At 34.0% G+C, this 20189-nt stretch overlaps 2 protein-coding genes across 2 annotated transcripts; both read right to left on the reverse strand.

The window, feature by feature from the left end:
• Positions 1-763: 763 nt before the first annotated feature.
• LOC149485282 (membrane alanyl aminopeptidase-like) lies at positions 764-6039 on the reverse strand. The gene is made up of 14 exons (XM_089700058.1): positions 6001-6039; positions 5106-5617; positions 4683-4838; positions 4258-4578; positions 3957-4140; positions 3585-3826; positions 3310-3499; positions 2989-3178; positions 2683-2783; positions 2348-2527; positions 2053-2234; positions 1553-1867; positions 1353-1422; positions 764-1154 (listed from the first exon to the last, which is right to left on the reverse strand). The coding sequence occupies exons 1-14, from the start codon at positions 6001-6003 to the stop codon at positions 825-827; spliced, it is 2976 nt and encodes a 991-aa protein (XP_089556184.1). The 5' UTR covers positions 6004-6039; the 3' UTR covers positions 764-824.
• Positions 6040-8033: 1994 nt separating this feature from the next.
• Positions 8034-19905, reverse strand: LOC149485283 (membrane alanyl aminopeptidase-like). Its single transcript, XM_089700057.1, has 15 exons — positions 19877-19905; positions 16247-16788; positions 15608-15769; positions 15016-15330; positions 14484-14667; positions 14132-14373; positions 13790-13982; positions 13406-13595; positions 13228-13328; positions 12905-13081; positions 12537-12721; positions 12121-12288; positions 11447-11593; positions 11237-11306; positions 8034-8396 (listed from the first exon to the last, which is right to left on the reverse strand). The coding sequence occupies exons 2-15, from the start codon at positions 16786-16788 to the stop codon at positions 8082-8084; spliced, it is 2991 nt and encodes a 996-aa protein (XP_089556183.1). The 5' UTR covers positions 19877-19905; the 3' UTR covers positions 8034-8081.
• Positions 19906-20189: the final 284 nt, after the last annotated feature.

A 20189-nucleotide genomic window follows, 5' to 3' on the forward strand; every position in this document is an offset into this window, starting at 1 on the left:
AATGTAATAATAATTTATTAATGTCACACTCAGAACTAAGGTATTTCGGGGTGTGGAAGTGTAGAAAAAACTCTTCGCTTTCTTGTACTTACGACCTTCGTACTATAATCAGTCAAACTTTCTAATGAAAGTTAGAACCAAAGATTCCTGGGTTAATTTCCATTAGGCATTGAACAAAAAGAGTTATTGTTAATGAAATTGTTCAGTAAGATCAATATTCAATGGGAAATTTGGACAATTAGTTACAGAAAACGGGTGCAATGCTGCAAACGAATTTCAAAAATTGCTGAATATGTAGCGTTACGAATTCGAAAGTATCATATGCTACAAAGGGCCATATATATCTATATTACATCTACAACGTATTTAAGGTATTTAATTGGATAGGAATTAATGTTGTATTGGTTAAAATCGCTTCGAAAATTAGACATTATTTGTCGTAAAAAGTAAATGACAAAAAAATGTTAGTGTGGAATATATTATAGAGGAATATAGGAACAGAGAAAGCGACTTTGTTTTATACTATGTAGTGAGTAGAGTCATTCATGCCAATTAAATTCAGATTGTACATATACAGAAATTGTATTGTATAATACAGAAAAATAAGGCCGACTTTTCCCCTAAGTATGAGTTTATGTCTATTTTTTTTAAAGAAGGAGCTTTTATGATTTTTTTTAATTAATATAAAAAAATCATAAGAACATATCAGCCATCTTATACCTCTTTGTATCATTACGCAAACACCCAAAAAAAAACTCACAAGGAAAATGTAAAAAATTTAATATCAATACAAATAACAATAACACTATTAATTACAGTAACATTTATGCCAATAAATTAATGGACACAGTAACAAGAAGTGTAACAACGCTCAGCACAGCAATATTAGCTGAATTGTCATCATCTTTGTCTTCATCGACGCTGTCTCCTCCATCGGATTCGTTATCGTCTCCATCGGATTCGTTATCGTCCTCATTATCCTCGTTTTCAAAGTCTAACCTTTCCTCAACATAGCCGCTGTTGAAGAAAGTGACGAATTCAGACAACCTCCGGCTGGACCACGCTAAGTTGTTGCGGCTTGTGTTGATTGCATTAACGCCAGTGTTGTAGGCAGTGCCTAATACTTCGCGGTTCTGGTCAAGCCAAGCTTGGAACTGTAAAATAGTGTATATTTTAGGGGGAAAACAATTCAACACAAGTAAATTAATCAAATTGCTGAAATTTCGACTATAAATCATATAGGGAATCCCAATCCCAATCCAAATATGTTTGTAAAAATCTCCTAAAGGTATTTCTGAGTACTCATTGTAGCTTATTTTAAATTAAAAATATATAAAATTAAGGAAACTAACCTCTGTCATTTGTGCCTCGGTCAATAATCTGGATCCAATGTTACTAACAGGGGTTGTTGCACTGCCAAGTCTATAAAATAAAAATATCATAAATAACTACTCTATTAGCAGAAAATTGTAAAGATTAGAAATTGCATGGACTATATATGTAATAATCAAAGATAATTAAGGCTGTTTAAATCTAGAGTTCCAAAGCTCACCCAGTAATAACTTGGTTGAGATTTCTCTTCAACCAGTCGAACAGCTTCATTGTATTTTCCTCATTACCAGTGGTGGCTGAATTAAGTGCTGTTGAATGATCCTGAGGTCTCACAGTTTGTTGTCCATCGACGATCGCATTTAGGAATGCTTCAAGACTTGCCGTATCGCTTGTGCAACCAGCGGCTTGGAGCATCACTACTACCTCATTGGCCAATTGCTCATTCAAATATCTGTTCCAGAAATAGTTGAAGTCGTCGGCATTTCCTTGTCTGAGTCCACTGCAATATACCCATGGACGCATGTTCGCTGGGATGCTGAAATGAATAGGCAAGATTTTAAATAGTTTAAAGATGTAAATTGCAATGTGTTACGTCAGTAGAAACATTTAATTAGAAATCAATTTCTAAACTCAACAACCTTTAAAAGATTTAAAACAGCTTTCTATGTATCTATTTATAAAAAGTATTTATGAACATAAAATACAGATACAAAAACTTACTGCTGTCCTTCTTTCCAGCGTTGGAAGTAAGTTCTAGCGACTGATGCACACTGTGCATCACCAACATCGCACAGGAATGTCATTAAGTACATCCTTAGTATTCCATCCATAAATGATTCACCAGATCTTTCTTCGTAACCAAGTCTAGCGACGACAGCCTTGCTGGAGCTTAAGATTTGATCCTGTAAAAAAAGAATCACAAGTCATTTTCGACCACATTAACTATTTTGATCCAAATACTAGTAAGTAGTTATTATGTGGTCAGAATTAAAATGCATTTATACAAATTATGTACCCTCAATTTAGCTAAATTGGCGGAATCATGTGCTAAACGTCTCCTTGCAAAGTTGTAGCCGGTGATTGCGGCAAGCCATGGTGCGTATTGGTCTTCGAATTCCAAGAATGATAGAATGTTGAAGATTCTATCATACGACATCAATCCAGCACGTGCGAAGTTGAATAAATCATCAACAATCTGATAGAAAGAGAAGAGAAAATGGTTAATCATTTAACAAGATTCAAAAAACATAATATTAAAGATCTTCAAAGGTAAACTTGTGATTAGCCTGTCAATACATAGTAAACATTCGACTTATAATATTTTCATTTAGAAGCCTTTAAGTTATTTACCTGAGCCCTATTGTATTCGTGAATAGTTGTTCTTTCGTTACTTCTTAAAGCTCTGGTTAACAAAATCCAGTTATTGCGATCATAGTTTATTCTGTAAAAGCCTGAAAGAAATATGCCGTTATATTTAAACTGTATGCATACTTATGCTTATGATATAATTTTATACAGAAATTATATACTGATACTGACTGACTTAGATATATAAGTAGGCCAAATGAAATTAGGCACTGTCGACGTCCTATCAACATGTTTGATAAATATTTTTACAAGTAAGTTAAGAGTAAATTAAAGTCTATACGATATTACCTGATTGTTGCTTGTTGAAAATAACCCATTGTGGTGTTCTGGCACCAGTATCGAATGACATAGCTTGTGCTGTCATCACGAAATTTGGTTTGAGGTTATTGAAATCTGGTAAACCAGCCCGCGTCCATGTGACGGGAATCTCCCAGGTACCGGTAAACTGAGAAACACCGGTATCTCTCTCCCATCGGGCCTGTAATAATAATTGATCCATATCGTACAGCAGTATTGTATTAATAAAAATAATTTAAACGTATTGCGTATATATATTACGTACATACGTGAACTGTTATGTTTTTATTTATTTTATTTATATAAATTTACCTGTGTTACTGTAACGCGACCAGTAGCCTGGTCAACATTGACGGTAAGGAGAGGATGACCAGCCTTTTCAGACCAAGTTTTAAAGTACGAAGCAATTGTGATACCGCCGTAAGCTGATAGAGCACCATCTTCAGCGGCAGCCGCGTCCAAAGCTCGGAAAAGATGTTGCGGTTCTGCTACATCAAACTGCCTATGAAGACAAACCAGACATATTAAAATAAACTCGGACTAAAATTTCAAACCAATAGACTCAATATTTACATAAATTTAATTACCTTTCCTTCAAATAGCTGCGAAGACCTTTAAGGTATGTGTTTTCACCCATTAAATATTGTGTCATTCGCAAAATTGCTGCTCCTCTAGCGTATGTGATGGTTGAAAAGTGAGCACTAACACTAGCAGGGTCACTGACATCAGGATTTGTGAGAGCATGTGCAGTATCAACCGAATCAGACAACAGAGCTACGTGGAGTTGTTCAACAATAAATCTTGTATTGTAATCTAATTCCGGAGCTACCTGTGAAATTAAATATCATTAACATAAGAACAAGCCGAAATATTTTTTGAATGCACAAAATATCATACGATTCAAAATTGAACCGTTAATTAAAAGGAAAACTTTTTTTTTTTATTTCGAAGAGACTTACCATTTGAGTGAGATAATATTGGTAGAATCTAGCAAAACCTTCATTGAGCCATAAATTATCCCACCAAGCACAGGTGACCAAATTACCGAACCACATGTGGGCTATTTCATGAGACACAATGTTTGCAACTCGTTGTTTGTAAAAATGATTAGAATTCTGTTCATCATAGAGGATGTTTGCTTCTCTAAAATATTAATTTACAAATTAAATTCATTATAGTCAGGATATTTTAAAATACCATAAACTGTTTAGATGAATTACAAATTAGATTGAAATTTTTAAAGTATACATAAAACTATACCTGTAAGTAAGCAATCCCCAGTTTTCCATGGCTCCGGCAGAGAAATCAGGGATAGCTGCCTGTTTCATGTCTAAATAAGGAGCCATTTCGTAATATGGGTATTGCGTATATTCTTCCATAGCATCTAAAAGTTTGATACCGATATCCAGAGACCATTGCCCTGTAGTACCAACATTGTCACGAGCATAGATGTGGAAGGGTCTTACGGTGTCATTATTTGTTGCTACTTCATCGTAGTGGGAGACGATAAAAGCAAGCAAATACGTCGATGTTAGCGGGGTAGTGTAGAATGTTTCGGAAACTCTATTGGTACTTGCGATTCTGCAACATCATGAGCTTTTTTATAACTGTTTGTAAGCCAGGAGAATTACAAAAAATGTTTCTTTGAAACATATTCACGTATTTAAAGTTTATACTTCACTTACATTGTCCTAGTTTTGATAGGCATGTTAGATATGGTCGGGCTAAAATCGAGCTCCCTGATTATGGTAATATCAAAGAGGGCCTTGAATCCTGGCTCGTCGTAGCAAGGAAAGGCTTGACGGGCATGACCTGGCTGGAACTGTGTGGTACCCATCCATCTAGCACGAAAATTACAAATTTTAAACGGAATTAAGATTGTTGGTTATATTCATTTAAAGAACTAAAGCTAAGCATTAATAACAACTTTGAATTAACAAGAAAATTTAGAGTTTGTACTTCCCAGCGATATGTACCTGTTTTTAGACGTACCCAAAAAAATAATGGAGTTTAACAATTTTCAGTTAAAAAATATAATCATGTGGGCAATAAAGATAATCCTATACATTTAGGATATTTTTTTTCATTAAAATTACAAAAAAGCTCACCTTTTGTTACCTGTACTATCGACATACCAGCTTCTATAGAAACCGCGCATATTTTCTTGTAATCTGCCTGTAAAGGTGGACCTTATGACGTATTGGCGACCAACTTCCAGCATGGAATTAGCGCGGATCCTCAAAAAGCTATAAGGCATTTCACAAGTGAACGTATTAGTCGCTAAAGGTACAACCACTCCGTTCAATTCTAATGTTAATTGCTGGATAGTAAGGTCATTGCAATGCAAAACAATTTCATTGGTTGCTTCAGCTATGGTTGTATAAATAACAACACTTCCTTGAAATGTAAATGGTTGAATATTGGTAGGTGCGGTTTCAAAGTATGGTGTAAGGGTTACTTCGTAACGTTGTGGCCTGGAAGTTGTGGGTAGGCGGTAAAGAGGATCACTTAACATTGCCGCAAATTCTGCCCACTCATCTTCTGGTATTGGGATTGGGCTGAGAGCTACCAGACCCTGAATAAGGGCCAACCCCAAAATGAGGGCAAACCAGCGAACCATCTGCAACACAAATAATTTGTTGATTTTTTTCGGGCACTAATGAATTTTATTAATGTATTCATCCGTAAACAGTGTTAATTATTTCATCTTTTTTCAGTCGGGACTTAGATCACTTTTTGTTAGTTAATTAACTACTTAGTAATTGAAGTAGATTTTTCATAAATCACAGATATAATGATTATTATTGAGCATTCATTTCCTTATAATGTGATGTAATTTGAAATGATAATTTCAATTTCATTTAGAGCTGTAGCAACTTAAATGGATGATAAGAAATATTTAATTCAGAAGAAGAATATTGTAAAATATTTATCATAAAAAAAAATTAAGAAACTTTATCAATTTTTGATTTAAATATTGATGCAAAATACTTGTGTACTTACCATTTTAGCGCTGGTTTTCCATGAAAATAAAGGATTTAGGCTAAATACTTTATTATCGTCATTCGATATATTGATAATATTATCTTATCCTAAGTCTTATATTTAATTGCTTCAAGATACACTTTTGAAGGTCAAAAAACTGATAGGATTAAGAATTCGATTGTAAATATACTATCAATTATCAATATTATAATCATGATAATGATTATAAGGCACAATTGTGATATAAATTTTGGCTTGTGCTTATGATAAAATTGTGATAGAGGCATTTTTCACGTGTATTTTCTGCTATGATATAAGTCGAATCAATTATTTTACTTCAATACATATCTGTTCATAAAATAAATAAATTTTAGGAGTTACTCCAACATAATATGGAAGCATATTATGTACTTATTAATTTCTTCGAGCTTTTCACTTCGGTGATATACTTCCTCTGTACTCAAACTCTGCCTAAGATTAACTTTATTATCACCATCAATTTATTTTGTTCTCACGGAGATAAAATGACAGAAAATATTTATTGAATTTTCAAAAGTTATTGCACTATTAAAAAATGAAAGTTCTGATGCTGTATATTTTTTAGCAATTAATGTTATTATTTAGAATTGCTGGATATCACTACATATACGTAGTATAAAACAAAGTCGCTTTCTCTGTCCCTATTTCCCTATGTCCTTATGTATGCTTAAATCTTTAAAACTACGCAACGGATTTTGATGCAGTTTTTTTAGTAGATAGAGTGATTCAAGAGGAAGGTTTTAGTATATAATTTATTGTGTTTTAGACAAAGCGGGCGAAGCCGCGGGCTGAAAGCTAGTAATTTATAAAGCCAAAAATTCCAAGATTGCGATAGCGGAGCCATTTCCCAGAAATAATCAAGCTTGAAATATTGTGACCACAATTATATACCAGATTCCAAAAATTAAGATAATAAGTGTATTGTGTAAACAATGTAGAGGATATTTTACTTTTTGGGTTTTAGGGTATTAAATAGTATGAAGAAGAGAATCAATAGTAGACATTGTGATAATATTATTTATCAATCTAATTTATATGCGTATAACGCTTTTCTTGCATCCTAAATGTCTTAGTAAAAGGTCCACCCCGGCTTCGCCCGTGGTACATATTTCGCAATAAAAGGTAGCTTATGTTCTTTCTCAGGGTCTAAAGATAGTCTGTGCCAAATTTCATCAAAATCGGTTAAGAGGTTTAGGCGTGAAAACAATACATACATCCATAATTACATAATAATATGTAATTACAAACTTTTCCTCTTTTTAATATTAGTATAGATTCACATCTTTTGAGTATATGAATGATAAATTTAAAGAAATCCCGGATACCGATTTTTGTTATTAGCTAAAAGTTGTGTAATTTCTGCATACATTTGTTTTTGCTTCGTAAAGTGTCATGTTAAGTATACTGTAATAAACCACACGCTTCAAAATACTTAAACAAGAGTAATATAAATTATAAGGAAAATGATTATGATACATCTTAACGTATTTGTGTTGAATACCTTTGCCCTTTTACTATTTCATCGACTGAAAATTTCCAAGTATTAGTAAAAAATAGTAACTCGGTAGTTATTTTCCGATAATTTTGTAAATATTTTTTATTATCATGTTTACAAAAAGAAATTTTGAATTATCTATACTTACTAGGTATTTGATTAATAATCAAGTGAAACACGTGAATATTTCACTGCATCGCTTTAAAAACGTGTAAATTTTAATCTCTATTATTCATCTGTATTGTTTTTAAAATGTTCACATTTATCAAATATTTTAACAGTAGTTCTAAATGATTGCTACATAAAAAAAAATCTTCTTATTGTAAATTTTTGGTATTTGTACATGATATTGAAAAAAATCGTGTATGTTTCTAATAAATTCTGAAGAATAAGAGTGATATACTATATTTCACGATCGATTAGTCAATAATATCTATCTGTTCTTCCAGTTAGGTGTTTAGAGGAATAAAGCTACAGTAGGCAGGGAAATTCAGAAGGTATAAAACAAAAGAACTTTTCAAAAAATTTTAATAGCAAATAGTATAAAAGTTAAATTTAACATAAATTACATTACAAAGTTAGTGACTACAGCCAGCGTCAACACAAACGCTGACAGGACGGCCGTAACAGCAGAATCGGGGATATCTGGTGTAACAGGCTCAGTTATTTCTGGCCTGGGCACCGTGACGGGGTCAGTGACCAATTCTGGTCGTGGTGTAGACGCTGCTATAACTTCATCCCCATTAACTAAGTAGTTGTTAATGTCGTTCCGAATGGTCTCAACGAACGCTATGCTCTCTCTCGTCGATTCCGCGGCGTTGTAAATGCCAGTGTAGGCATCACCCAAAGCAACTTGTGATTGCCTCAGCCAAGTTTGGAACTGTAATAAGATGTTTAAAATTTGCATTCAATACATACCAAATTTTCAAATTAAAAAAGCTCGTGAAACTATCTTTTACAGAATCGTTTTGCTTAGAATATAATTAATTTTAGTTTTTAGATTATCAAAATTTATTAGATTACATTATTGCGGTTAAATTATTTGTTTATTATCATCATAAATTATCATTACCATAATAAGATATATTCTATGAAGACCTAGAGCTTGTGTATGATCAAATAGCAGACTATGATGTAAAAATTGTTGTGGGTGACTTAAACGCGCAAGTAGGACGCGAAGACACGTTCATTCCTACTATTGGAAAATACAGCAAGCACCAACACACAAATGACAATGGTCTACGACTGATAAGTTTTGCGGCTTCTAAATCCATGCTAGTAAAAAGCACAATGTTCGATCATAAAGATATTCACAATGGCACCTGGAAATCACCTGATGGTACCACTGTGAACCAAATTGATCACGTGCTTGTTGACAGCAGACATGGAAGTAACATAGAGGACGTGAGAACCTATCGCGGAGCAGATTGCGACTCTGATCATTTCCTACTACTCATAAAAATAAAAGCAAAAATCCGAATACAGCGCATTGGTGGCAGTGAAGGAATAGTAAATCTAGATACCGAAAGACTGAAAGATATAGACATAAGAAAGTCATTCCAATTAGAATTAAAAAATAGATTTCAGGAATTAGATAACACAGAAGATATAAATAAAATGTGGGTTGAAACCAAGGGTATTATGGAAGAGGTGGGATTGAAAGTCTTGGGACGGAAAAAGAGAACGGGGAACAGAAAATGGTGGAATACTGCATGCGAACAGGCCTATGAAGAGAGGCGAAAGTATAAAATTCTCATGGAACAGGACGAAGGATGGAAAGAGAAACACCGGATAGCTCGGAATCGACTCAGAAATCTCATGAAGCATGCTAAAAGGGAACATCTTGATAATATATTGCATGAAGTCGAAACTCTTAGTAAAGCTGGCCAAAGCCGAAAGTTTTATAAAGAGATAAAGCTATTCAGGAAAGCCTGCAAGCCCTCGTCTCAGCTTCTGGAAAATGAGAATGGGATGCTCCTATCGAACCCAGATGATATCAAAGAAGAGTGGAAACAATACTTTAAGACCCTACTGAATTGTCCAGTAGCAGGGAGCCCCATCACTGAAGTGATAGAAAATAATGATACTTTTATAAACGAGATAAGCCCAATAGAAGTACGAAAGGCAATATCAAAACTTAAAAACAACAAAGCCCCTGGAGCTGACGGTATACCAGGTGAACTGTGGAAGTACGGTGAAGATATAACAACCTCCAAAATGTACGAGCTCATTACTAAGATATGGAAGGAAGAAAAACAACCGGATGAATGGAACCTAGGTGTGATATGCCCAGTTCACAAAAAAGGCTCCCGAAGAAAATGCTCCAACTACAGAGGAATAGCGATATTGCCCACGGCGTATAAAGTACTCTCGTATATAATACTGGGTCGCCTAGAACCTTACACAGAGAAAATCTTGGGAGATTATCAATGCGGCTTTCGAAAAAACCGCAGCACAACAGACCAAATCTTTCTCTTGAGACAGATTATGGAGAAAAGGTGGGAGTATGCACAGAGCCTTCACATCCTATTTGTGGACTTTATCAAAGCATATGACAGCGTCGACAGGGATTCACTCTATAACATCTTGAGACTTTTCCAAATCCCTGAAAAACTGGTAAGAATGGTAAAAGTAGCTACCGAAACCAGTAAAATGAAAGTCAAGGTTTGTCGAGGCTTTACTGATGTATTTGAAGTCACCACTGGGCTAAAACAAGGTGATGCACTTTCACCAATTCTGTTCAATCTTGCTCTAGAATACCTCATTAGAAAAATCCTGATACTTGAGGGTGGGATTGAGCTCAACGGCAATCACAAAGTTATTGGATACGCTGACGATCTAGCGCTTCTAGGACAACGTGAACAAGATCTTACGTTAATGGCTAAGACACTAGAATCGGAAGGTCTTAAGATTGGCCTTAAGATAAGCGGGGAAAAAACGGAATACCTGCATATGAAAAGGTACAAAGATACTAGAGTGTGTAGGAAAAATCTGGTAACCGGAGATACTACATACCTAGGAACAGACTCCTTTAAATATCTAGGTTGCACCGTTACGGATACTAACCGCCGAGAAGCCGAAATAGATATCCGCATCCAAAACGCACTAAGATGCTCAGCAGCGCTCCATAAAATCCTTGTGTCCAAGATTATAAGCAGGAAAACAAAGGTCAAAATCTATAAAACCATTATTAGACCAATCCTAATGTATGGGTGCGAATCGTGGACACTAAGCCAGAAAGAAGAACAGAAGCTCTTAGTTGCGGAAAGGAAAATACATCGGAAAATCTTAGGACCTACAAAAACTGATGAGGGAACTTGGAGAATGAGGAAAAATCAAGACATCGAAGATCTCATCCGTGAACCCAACATTATTGGTGAGACAAAAGCTGCCCGCCTTCGATGGATCGGTCACCTAGAAAGGATGCCAAACGATCGCGCTGCGAAGAGGGTGTACATGAGCAAGCCGATCGGTAGAAGCCCCGTCGGCCGACCTTGTCACCGTTGGAGAGACGAAGTCCAAAAAGATCTGGACATCCTTCAAGTAGAAGACCTCAACACCAGGGCGCTAAGGCGCGAAACCTGGAAACTTTTGGTGTCGGAGGCCAAGATCCTCTTTGGGTCGTTGCGCCGCTGAAGTAAGTAAGTAAGTAAGTATAATAAGATATGGATTATTCCAAAATATAATATTACCTAAACGTCAAATAAAATGTAAACTTACGGAATTAATTTCTTCCACAGTTCTCAGTCTTGATGCAATATTCGATAGCGGAGTGGACGGGGAACCAAACCTTAGAATACAAAGAGATTTTTTTATTTTCTTAAGTAATTTTAAAATTGAATTAGTATAGCTCTTTCTTCCTTTTTCCTTTCGAATCTTAACACATTAAATTTTTAATTTCTTATATACAAATTTATTAAATATACTTACGCTTGAGTCACACTAGCCAAGTTATTTTTAACGAATTCTAGAACAATTTGGGTATTTGCTTCATTGCCTGTCAATGCAGCGTTGAACGTAGTTGAATAATCTTGTGGGCGAATTTCGAAGTTTTCTTCCACGATCGATGTTAATAGCCTGTTAAAAAGAAAAACATTGTCTTTATTAAATTCTTATCAGTAAGCGATATGCTTAATGATTTTAATGCTCTTAATTCATGCAAAAATAAATTATTGGTGCACAAAGTGGCACAAAATTATACGCTATCTACATTGTACAGTTTCCTTGACTTAAAGTTTAAATGGAAAGAAATTTAAGGTTCAAAGTGCTGCGAATTTAATAATGCAATGTCTGGGGAAATTGCACTCTTCCAGACAGACCTGTTGTTTGGTGGCAAGAATGCTAAAATGCACCATGTCCTTGTGTTTCCAACAAGCCAGTTAAAAGTTTAAGGAAAAACATTACTACTAACTTTATGAAATAACTATATAAATATATAGAAAGAATCAATGCATTATGTCTTTTCCTTTCCACAATGCTATCTACTTAAAAAGGTTTAAGAATATACTGACTGAATACCACTGACTTTATTTAACATAGTATCTCTGACTTCATGCCGCGTCTTCTACATAGCAATAAACCTCCTCTAAAGATGTAATACTCACTGATTCAATGCCTGTACATTAGCTGTGCATCCCAGAGTCTGGAGAAGCTGGATCTTCTCAGTGTAAACATTGTGTTCCAAGTACCGACGCCACAACGCTGCGAAGTCGTTGTAAGAGCCGACCCGTAAGCCCGTACAATATACCCAGTTTCGGCTGTTCACTGGTACTCTGTAAGATAGTTTCCATTAAAGATACTGAATGGTGTGGATCTTAATATTATAAAGAGAACAATATCTAGAACAATACTCGATATGGCAACCATTGTAAATCCAATAGAGTGACATTTAATAAACATATTGTACATACATTACAGATAATAGATATACTATATTCGATATAATATTGAAACAAATGGCAAAATGTTTCAGTAGTTAAATCTCTCTATTGTAGAGTCTATATATTAAATTTATACATACTCAATTCTGTTCACAAGTAGGGCGTTCAGTTGGGTGGTTGCAGCAGTACGGCAAGCTGCTACATTAATGTTACACAGGACAGGTGCTAACTGGCGTCTCAAGTACGATCTCATGAAGGTCTCATTGGCCACAGGGTAGTATGTCAGTTCGCTCATCACACGAGTTGACCAGCGCGTTATGAGACTCTGTGGAAAAGGTATATTATAAAATTTAAAACAACCAGATTAATTATTAATATGTAATCTATTTATTGAACGTGGGAACAGAAAAGCTTAATAATGTTCGACAAATTGTTAATAAACTAACTAATATGACTATTGACGAAAATTAATTTAAACAGTCTTATAGTCAGTTTATTATTTCTTTACCTCCAAATTAGGTAATAGATCAGTGCCAGCGAGTCTGTTCCTCAACCAGGAGAATCCATTCATGGCCGCCACCCATGGAGCGTATGCCGTCTCTTGTTCAAGGAATGACAGAATGTTGAATGCTCTAGTATAACTCATGAGGCCTGAACGAGCAAATTGGAAGACGTCGTCGACGATCTACAGGAAATTAATATAATATTATGTACACGGTTTACGGGTTACGGGTTACCTTTTTCTTTAAAAGAAAAAATTAAAAAACAACGTTAATTTTAAAGGAAGTTTTTAATATTATTTATTATAATAAAAATACCAATAGCACTTACTTGAGCGCGATTATATTCATGAATAGTGGTTCTTTGTGCGCCACGCAAAGCAATGATGATTAAGTCCCAGGTATAGTCATCATAGTTAACTCGGTAGTAACCTAAAATTAAAAACAATTAATACTGTCTAGTTCAAGGCCTTAAGGTATGCACAAACAATAGTTGATTTCAAGCTTACCTGTTTGTTGTTTATTAAATACAACCCATTCGTCACCGAGAGAACCGCGATTGACAACAGTAACAGTTTTCGTTAAGATATGGGATGGTTTCGTGTTATTAAAGTTGGGATTGCTAGCGGAGGCAAATGTAATTGGTATTTGCCAGTTGAAATTCACAGCTGCGTAGCCATAATTAATGTTAAAACGACGCTAAAACAAAAAAAAATGGTTTTACTTACGAATTCGCAAACAAAGTTCATAAGTTATTTTCACTGAATAATTCAAAGAAGTTTATTTATTAGAAATGATGAGTAAATAATATTTTATTGTCATGTGACTTTATTAGTCACTATGTTTCGTACGATTTCTGCATGATCTAAACTATTTTTAAAGATTTATTATACCTGTGTTATAACCATGTCTCCAGTTTGATGGTTAACTTGTACGAAGAGCACAGGAACTCCAGGCTGATCATGCCACGTCTTATAGTATTCGACTACTGAGAAATCGTCTCCATATTGAGCTATAGCACCGGCAGCAACGGATGCGTTGTGCAAAGCTTCTGTTAAATCAGTTGGCAAGGCCACTTGGAAAGACCTGTTTACAAACGAATTAAAGATTGGTTTCATGGAAAGAACATATTATCTTTAATACAAAGTGTTATCAAAAAGATACCAAATACAAAATCTGGTTAGATCTTAATTACGTGATAATATATTTTCTTAGTACACAATCGATTTACGTACTTATTAACTAGGTAATTTCTTAATCCTTGTCTGTGAACTTCGAATCCAAGCAGATGCTCCGTCATTCTTATGATGCATGCTCCCTTGTTGTATGAAATTGTTGAAAACATGGCCCATACTTCATCTGGATCTCCCACATGAGGGTGGTACAAGGCATGAGGATTGTTCTGGGAGTCAGCCAGCATAGCAGTGTGCACTTGTTCTACTACAAATCGAGTATCGAAACCCATGTAATCCTCAACCTAAAATTAGTAATTTGATGAGATCCACCGTCGTTTGTAATAAACACTTTATAATTTGCTTTGCGTAAATCACTTATTACATTACTGATGAATAAATTAAGAGTACAAACCCAGTGTGTAAGATAATATTGATAGTATCTCGCAAAACCTTCATTCAACCAAAGATTATCCCACCAGTCACAGGTCACTAAGTTTCCGAACCACATATGGGCAATCTCGTGAGAGAGGATATAAGCAATAATTTGCTTCATATTATCACTGGTCTGTTCAGCGTCGTACATTAAATATGCTTCCCTAGAAGGAAAATGTATTAATTTTATTGTTTTATAACATAGGTAGTTATTGTTGTTATATTCCAGAATTTAACGGCTTTCTATATCGTGGCAAAGCCTAATTAAATAACTGTGTCATAACTTGTCATTAGAATCATCTGTACATGTATTAAATGTTTTACCTAGTCAGGCTCTGCCAGGAATAATAAAAGCATTACAAGAAGAACAATTATTTTTTACCGCCAATGACAAAATTGTGTCCACTTGCGTTTTGTAGAATGTAATTGGAGTAAATCTGAATTATATTAACGTCTTTATTATCTATTAAGCTTCAGTAACTACTAATAAATAAAAGATAATTTTCTCATACCTATAGGTAAGTAATCCCCAGTTCTCCATAGCACCTGCTGAGAAATCGGGAATAGACGCTTGTGTCATCTTAATGTGAGGTGAGACGCTGTAGAAATCAATCCCTGTGTGGTCGCTCATTTCAGCTAATAATTCCTGTCCAACTTCAAACGCATAGTCACTTTGATTAGCTCGTATGGCCCCTGGTCTTGCAATCACTTCATATGTCAAAGTACCATTTATTACCAGGTCTTGTGTTTCGTACTCGGCTACTATGAGTGCAATCAAGTAGGTGGACATGATGGGTGTAGTGTGGTAGATGTCATTTTGATAATTTCTGAAATTATTTTTCAAATTTATTTAGGTGACAAATACAAAAGTAAACCTTATAATCAGTGACCGAGGAACTAGGTATATTTGTGCACTGAATAAGAGGATGTAAAAAGCAACTAGGTGGTTTAAACCATGTCTTTTTTGTTTAAACTCAACGGTGAATAAATTATTTTACGATTACAGGTATGCCGTACAGGTATAGTACAAATCATATCTAAAATCGCTTTGAAAGTATTTTAGTTGGATTTGTGTTCAACTAGAGAGTAGGTATCTATACTTACTGAACAGCAGTGGTTGTTTCTCTAATTCTTGTGCAGGACCAACTTTTATAAGTACTTGGCCGACGAATTGTAATATCGAAAGTAGCCTTAAAACTTGGCTCGTCGTAGCACGGGAATGCAGCGCGGGCATGTGTAGCTTGGAACTGGGTTGTTGCCATCCACCTGGACAATTCGACAGTTATTACAATACAAATATAATATAGGTTTTAGTCTAAAAAAGTTGTTATTCGGTAGAAAAATGTTTCTAGGCCTCCAGGCAATCAATTTAATTTATTAAGGTCTTTTTTTCCTGTTTAATAAGCCTCGGAGTCATTTTTATTTAAGAAGTACATAATTAAATATACTTTTTAAGTTATGTACATTTTACAGTCAGAAGTTATCGCCGGTCAAACTCAAAACTTTAACGTTAACGTTAACTAAAACGTTGTGTTTTCGCTTGATCACTCTTTGCCTTTATAGTGACAAACGATTTTGACTAAGGTCATCGATCAACACTTTTGACCGCAAAAACCAGTCAAAAACGTCAATACATCATAAGCGAAGGTGTGGACCGTCAATGAGTTTTGACTGATACATGTGTATTATAAACGGTAAAATATTTTGTATCGTCCTATAAACGTTTAAAACGAGTTCGATTACCTCAATTCACCATTCCAGGTATTTCTGTACCAGCTTCTATATATCCCGTTCATGTCTCTACGTAGCTCGGCATCGAAATCAATGGTCAGCTTATACTCCACGGGAGTAGTTGCGCTATACTGCAGAGCAGTTGCTGGTCGAATGCGCAGGAACTGAAGATCTTTATCCTCCACATATGTCGAAGGGATAACAGTATTACCTTGTTGAAGACTGACTTGTACAATTTGCAACTCATTACTATGAATTACTATTTCGTTTACATTGGCCTGAGTTGCTGATAGATATATCGATACTGTGCCAGAAAACCGTAGGTTTGTCATATCAAAGATCCATAACACCTCATAATGTCTGGGCCGCGTGGTTGTAGGCAATCTGTATTTTGCGGGATCATTGTATAAAGCAACGTCAGAATCATCAATTCCTTCAAAAATCTGTCCTTCCAGTTTTTCATCTATGAAGATTGTGTTTCTTGTGGTCGGTGGTGTTGGTACAGCGTGAACATATAAGCACGCAGCCAAAAAAAGAAGTAGATATGTCGCCATCTAGAACAACGAATTAAAAATCATTTGTACTATCATTTGTTTGTAATATAGCATCATCAATTATTAATGAAGTCGGTTGATACAAAGAAATCGTGTATTATCACGTAGTAATATTATACCAACTTGACTATAGCTCAACTCTTGCTAATTATTGATAATTTTGAATAATTTTGAAAACATACTTATAACAAATGCACAGTTAGGACTCGTTGTAAATAATACAAGTGCTTTTAATTATGTGGATATCGCACACACATTCTTTGGCACACCACAGATTTCACATGCCAAGTGCGCCAAATAACGACTGCATTATTTATTGATAAATGATAATATAATAATATTATCTCTTATAAAGATGTTATCCACTAGTTAATAATGAATATGTATGATATGCTCGTATATAGAGGGTTTTTACATGAATAAAACGTACTATAATTATTGGCGTTTTATTTTTGACTTCGTAACGCTTTTTCTATATTAATAACTAGCTTTCCGCCTGCGGCTTCGCCCGCGTTTTCAAAAAAAAACCCGCATAGTTCCCGTTCCCGTGGGATTTCCGGGATAAAACCTAGCCTATGTCACTCAGAAATGATGTAGCTTTCCAACAGTGAAAGAATTTTTCAAATCTGCCAAGTAGTTTCGGAGCCTATTCAATTCATACAAACAAACAAACAAACAAAAAATCAAACCTTTCCTCTTTATAATATTTGTATAGATGTATAGACTAGCGGTCCGCCCCGGCTTCGCCCGTGGTACATATTTACATTTTCTCTACATAAAAACCATCCTCGTACTTCAAGGAATATAATAAAAAAAGAATTATCGAAATCGGTTCAGCCGTTCTCGAGTTTATGCGCTTACCAACACATTTTGCGATTCATTTTTATATATAAGATTATTAAAGGACCTATTTTGCTTTTTTTTAATATTGTAATGTCAAAAATATGAGAGGAGAATGGTAAGTGGTATTTTTTTTATAACTTTAATAGGAATTCTACAAGCTTTTTATATTACCAAAAGTTTAGAGAGTAGATTATTCTTAACTCACATGTTACTCTTACAAATATTCATTTTTTACATGCAGTTGAATTCAAAAATAAATTCGTGAGTATTTATTTAACAGTTATAAGTTTCTGAAAATCAGTTTTTTTTTTTGGTACAATACAATTATAATATATTTGCTTTATACTCGTAGGTTAACACATAAATTAAAGGAAGGAAATTAAAATTACTATTCTTCTAAACTTAAAATATTCAAAAGAACATGTTTTAAAGTTGAAAATGATGTTATTATTACATATTATCAAAAACACAAAGTAGGTACCTAATAATAATTTTCGTCTGTTTATTACTTATAACAGAAGATAGATATTTAATTATTTTATTAATTTGACTACACAATTAATGAAATATTTTCAATTCAGTTACTATTTGATAGCTCCAAAAAGTCGGGTAAGAAAGATATACATAATACATCTGTTTTACTGATCGATTTATTTACGGAGAAGTAAATGATCAGGCTTCTGTGTCCTTCCAGAAAAAGTCTTTTTTGTATCAGGGAGAATGAATCCTAGGACAATTGTATACCAAGGTGATCCCTTGACTATTCACAACAGAACCGTGATTATTAAATCGTTTAATAGGTATAGGAACATTTCTTTATAGTAACTTTTAAACAACAAAGTGGCAAGTAGAAAGCGTAGAAAGCGAGAAATACCTACATGTAACATATTATTATTATTATAGAGATCTGTGTTTTTTAACTATCCATATCTATGGCATAGTTTGTCTGAATCGGCAATTGCTTATAATTTAGGCATATTATCAATATCTTTGTTTTTATCAGATTTTAATCTTTATGTATTATAAATTTTAAGGCATTTTATCTGCAAAGCACGTGTCATATGTTATATATGAGTGAGAATTCTACATAGGTACCAATCAAATATTATTTTTCTTGAATTATTTATCTTTATGGCGTTAGGTATCTACATATTATTAAATTTTACCAAACTAATCTTAGATACGAAAAAGAAAGACTATTTTTTAAGCTTTTTAGTTCATAACTTTGTTCTTTTTTTTAATAATATAATATTCTATCTAACTAATAAAATAATATTGATCTACAGAGAAATCGACCATTAACACTCTTAAATCGGAATTATTTTTGAGTGATATAAATTTATTATGTTCTATATTACTTACTTGAATCTAATCTTATTTCAATTTCTAAAACAATCAGCGGATATTTTTGTTGATAAAAGTAATTAAAACCACTCATATCTTCATGGTTGTAACTGGAAAATATTATATCCTTATCAACGAGGCGGTAGGTAAATGTAAAACTTAATGTAGGTATTATACCTAATATTGGTCAGATATTTAGTCATGTTATATCTATTATTTTTTATTGGTATGAATGAAATGATTGTAGGAAAATTCTTTATTGCGTTAAAGATAAATATAGAAATAGAATAAAAAAAAACTTTACATAAAACAGCAAAAGCGATCTCTACCAGGCAACCCAAACAATAATTAAGTCGATAAAACAATCTGGTGGGTAAGCAAAAATAACGCAATATGGAAACTTTTTGATAAATTTACAAAATAAACAAAAAAATACAAAGAATTGGTATATAATCATTATAAAGAAGGAAGTTAGGAGAATGTAAATGAAAAAAAATACTATTATACATATAAAATCTCATAGCTTTTAGGTCGTTTGTTTGAATAAACTAATCTCAGGAACGACTGATTCAAATTGATGTTTGCTTGTATTGGATAGACATTGTATCGAGTAAGGTTATGAGTGTAAATCATGAAATGAATAAGACCAAAGAATAAATGATAAATGTTACAAAAATGTGTAAAATATTACTTTTGGGAGAGGACTAAGTTGCATCTAAGATCAAACCAAATTAACATTTAACTGGAAACTTATGTAATGTGTGTAAATCTTTAAGCTTGTCTGTCCTCTTTGCGCTTATATTATTCGCGCTTTCAGCTAACTATAATCTGCTCTCACAAGATATTATTTATCATATAAAATTTTTGGAAAACTAGTTGAAATATATAAAATGAAACAAACCTTGATACGAGGCGACTGCAACACCACTCGTCCACTACTGGATTATTGTAAAATAATCGAATGCCCAATATCTTAAGCCTTTTATCTCATATCTTATAATAATTTGTCTGTCATGATTAAGTGCAAGTTAAAGCCAATTGTATTTAATGCTCTTTTCAAGGTTAGTAGACGAACTACGAGTAGGTTCATCCAACATACTTATTTGAAACTTTTCTCGTGTTCTATAGAGTACCTACAGATACCCAGAAAAAAGAAAAGATTTGATGGTAGTTATTGGTAATCAAAACGAAGGTCTGAAGTAGGTATCAAACGA

The sequence above is a fragment of the Colias philodice genome, chromosome 10 (genome assembly GCF_061535455.1).
Source record: "Colias philodice isolate Cphi_HAF_F1 chromosome 10, ilColPhil1 Martin Lab GWU primary, whole genome shotgun sequence".
In the NCBI taxonomy this organism is placed as follows: Eukaryota; Metazoa; Arthropoda; class Insecta; order Lepidoptera; family Pieridae; genus Colias; species Colias philodice.

Excerpts from the sequence above, each read along its gene's own strand:
- LOC149485282 (XM_089700058.1), bottom strand. Across the intron at positions 4,579-4,682 it reads CCTATCAAAACTAGGACAAT|AATCGCAAGTACCAATAGAG; the intron begins GTAAGTGAAGTA and ends ATGATGTTGCAG. Across the intron at positions 3,500-3,584 it reads CGCAGCTATTTGAAGGAAAG|GCAGTTTGATGTAGCAGAAC; the intron begins GTAATTAAATTT and ends TTGTCTTCATAG.
- LOC149485283 (XM_089700057.1), bottom strand. The coding sequence starts at position 16,788 with ATGGCGACATATCTACTTCTTTTTTTGGCTGCGTGCTTATATGTTCAC. Across the intron at positions 15,331-15,607 it reads GAAACAACCACTGCTGTTCA|AAATTATCAAAATGACATCT; the intron begins GTAAGTATAGAT and ends AAATAATTTCAG. Across the intron at positions 8,397-11,236 it reads CTGTGGAAGAAATTAATTCC|TTCCAAACTTGGCTGAGGCA; the intron begins GTAAGTTTACAT and ends ATCTTATTACAG.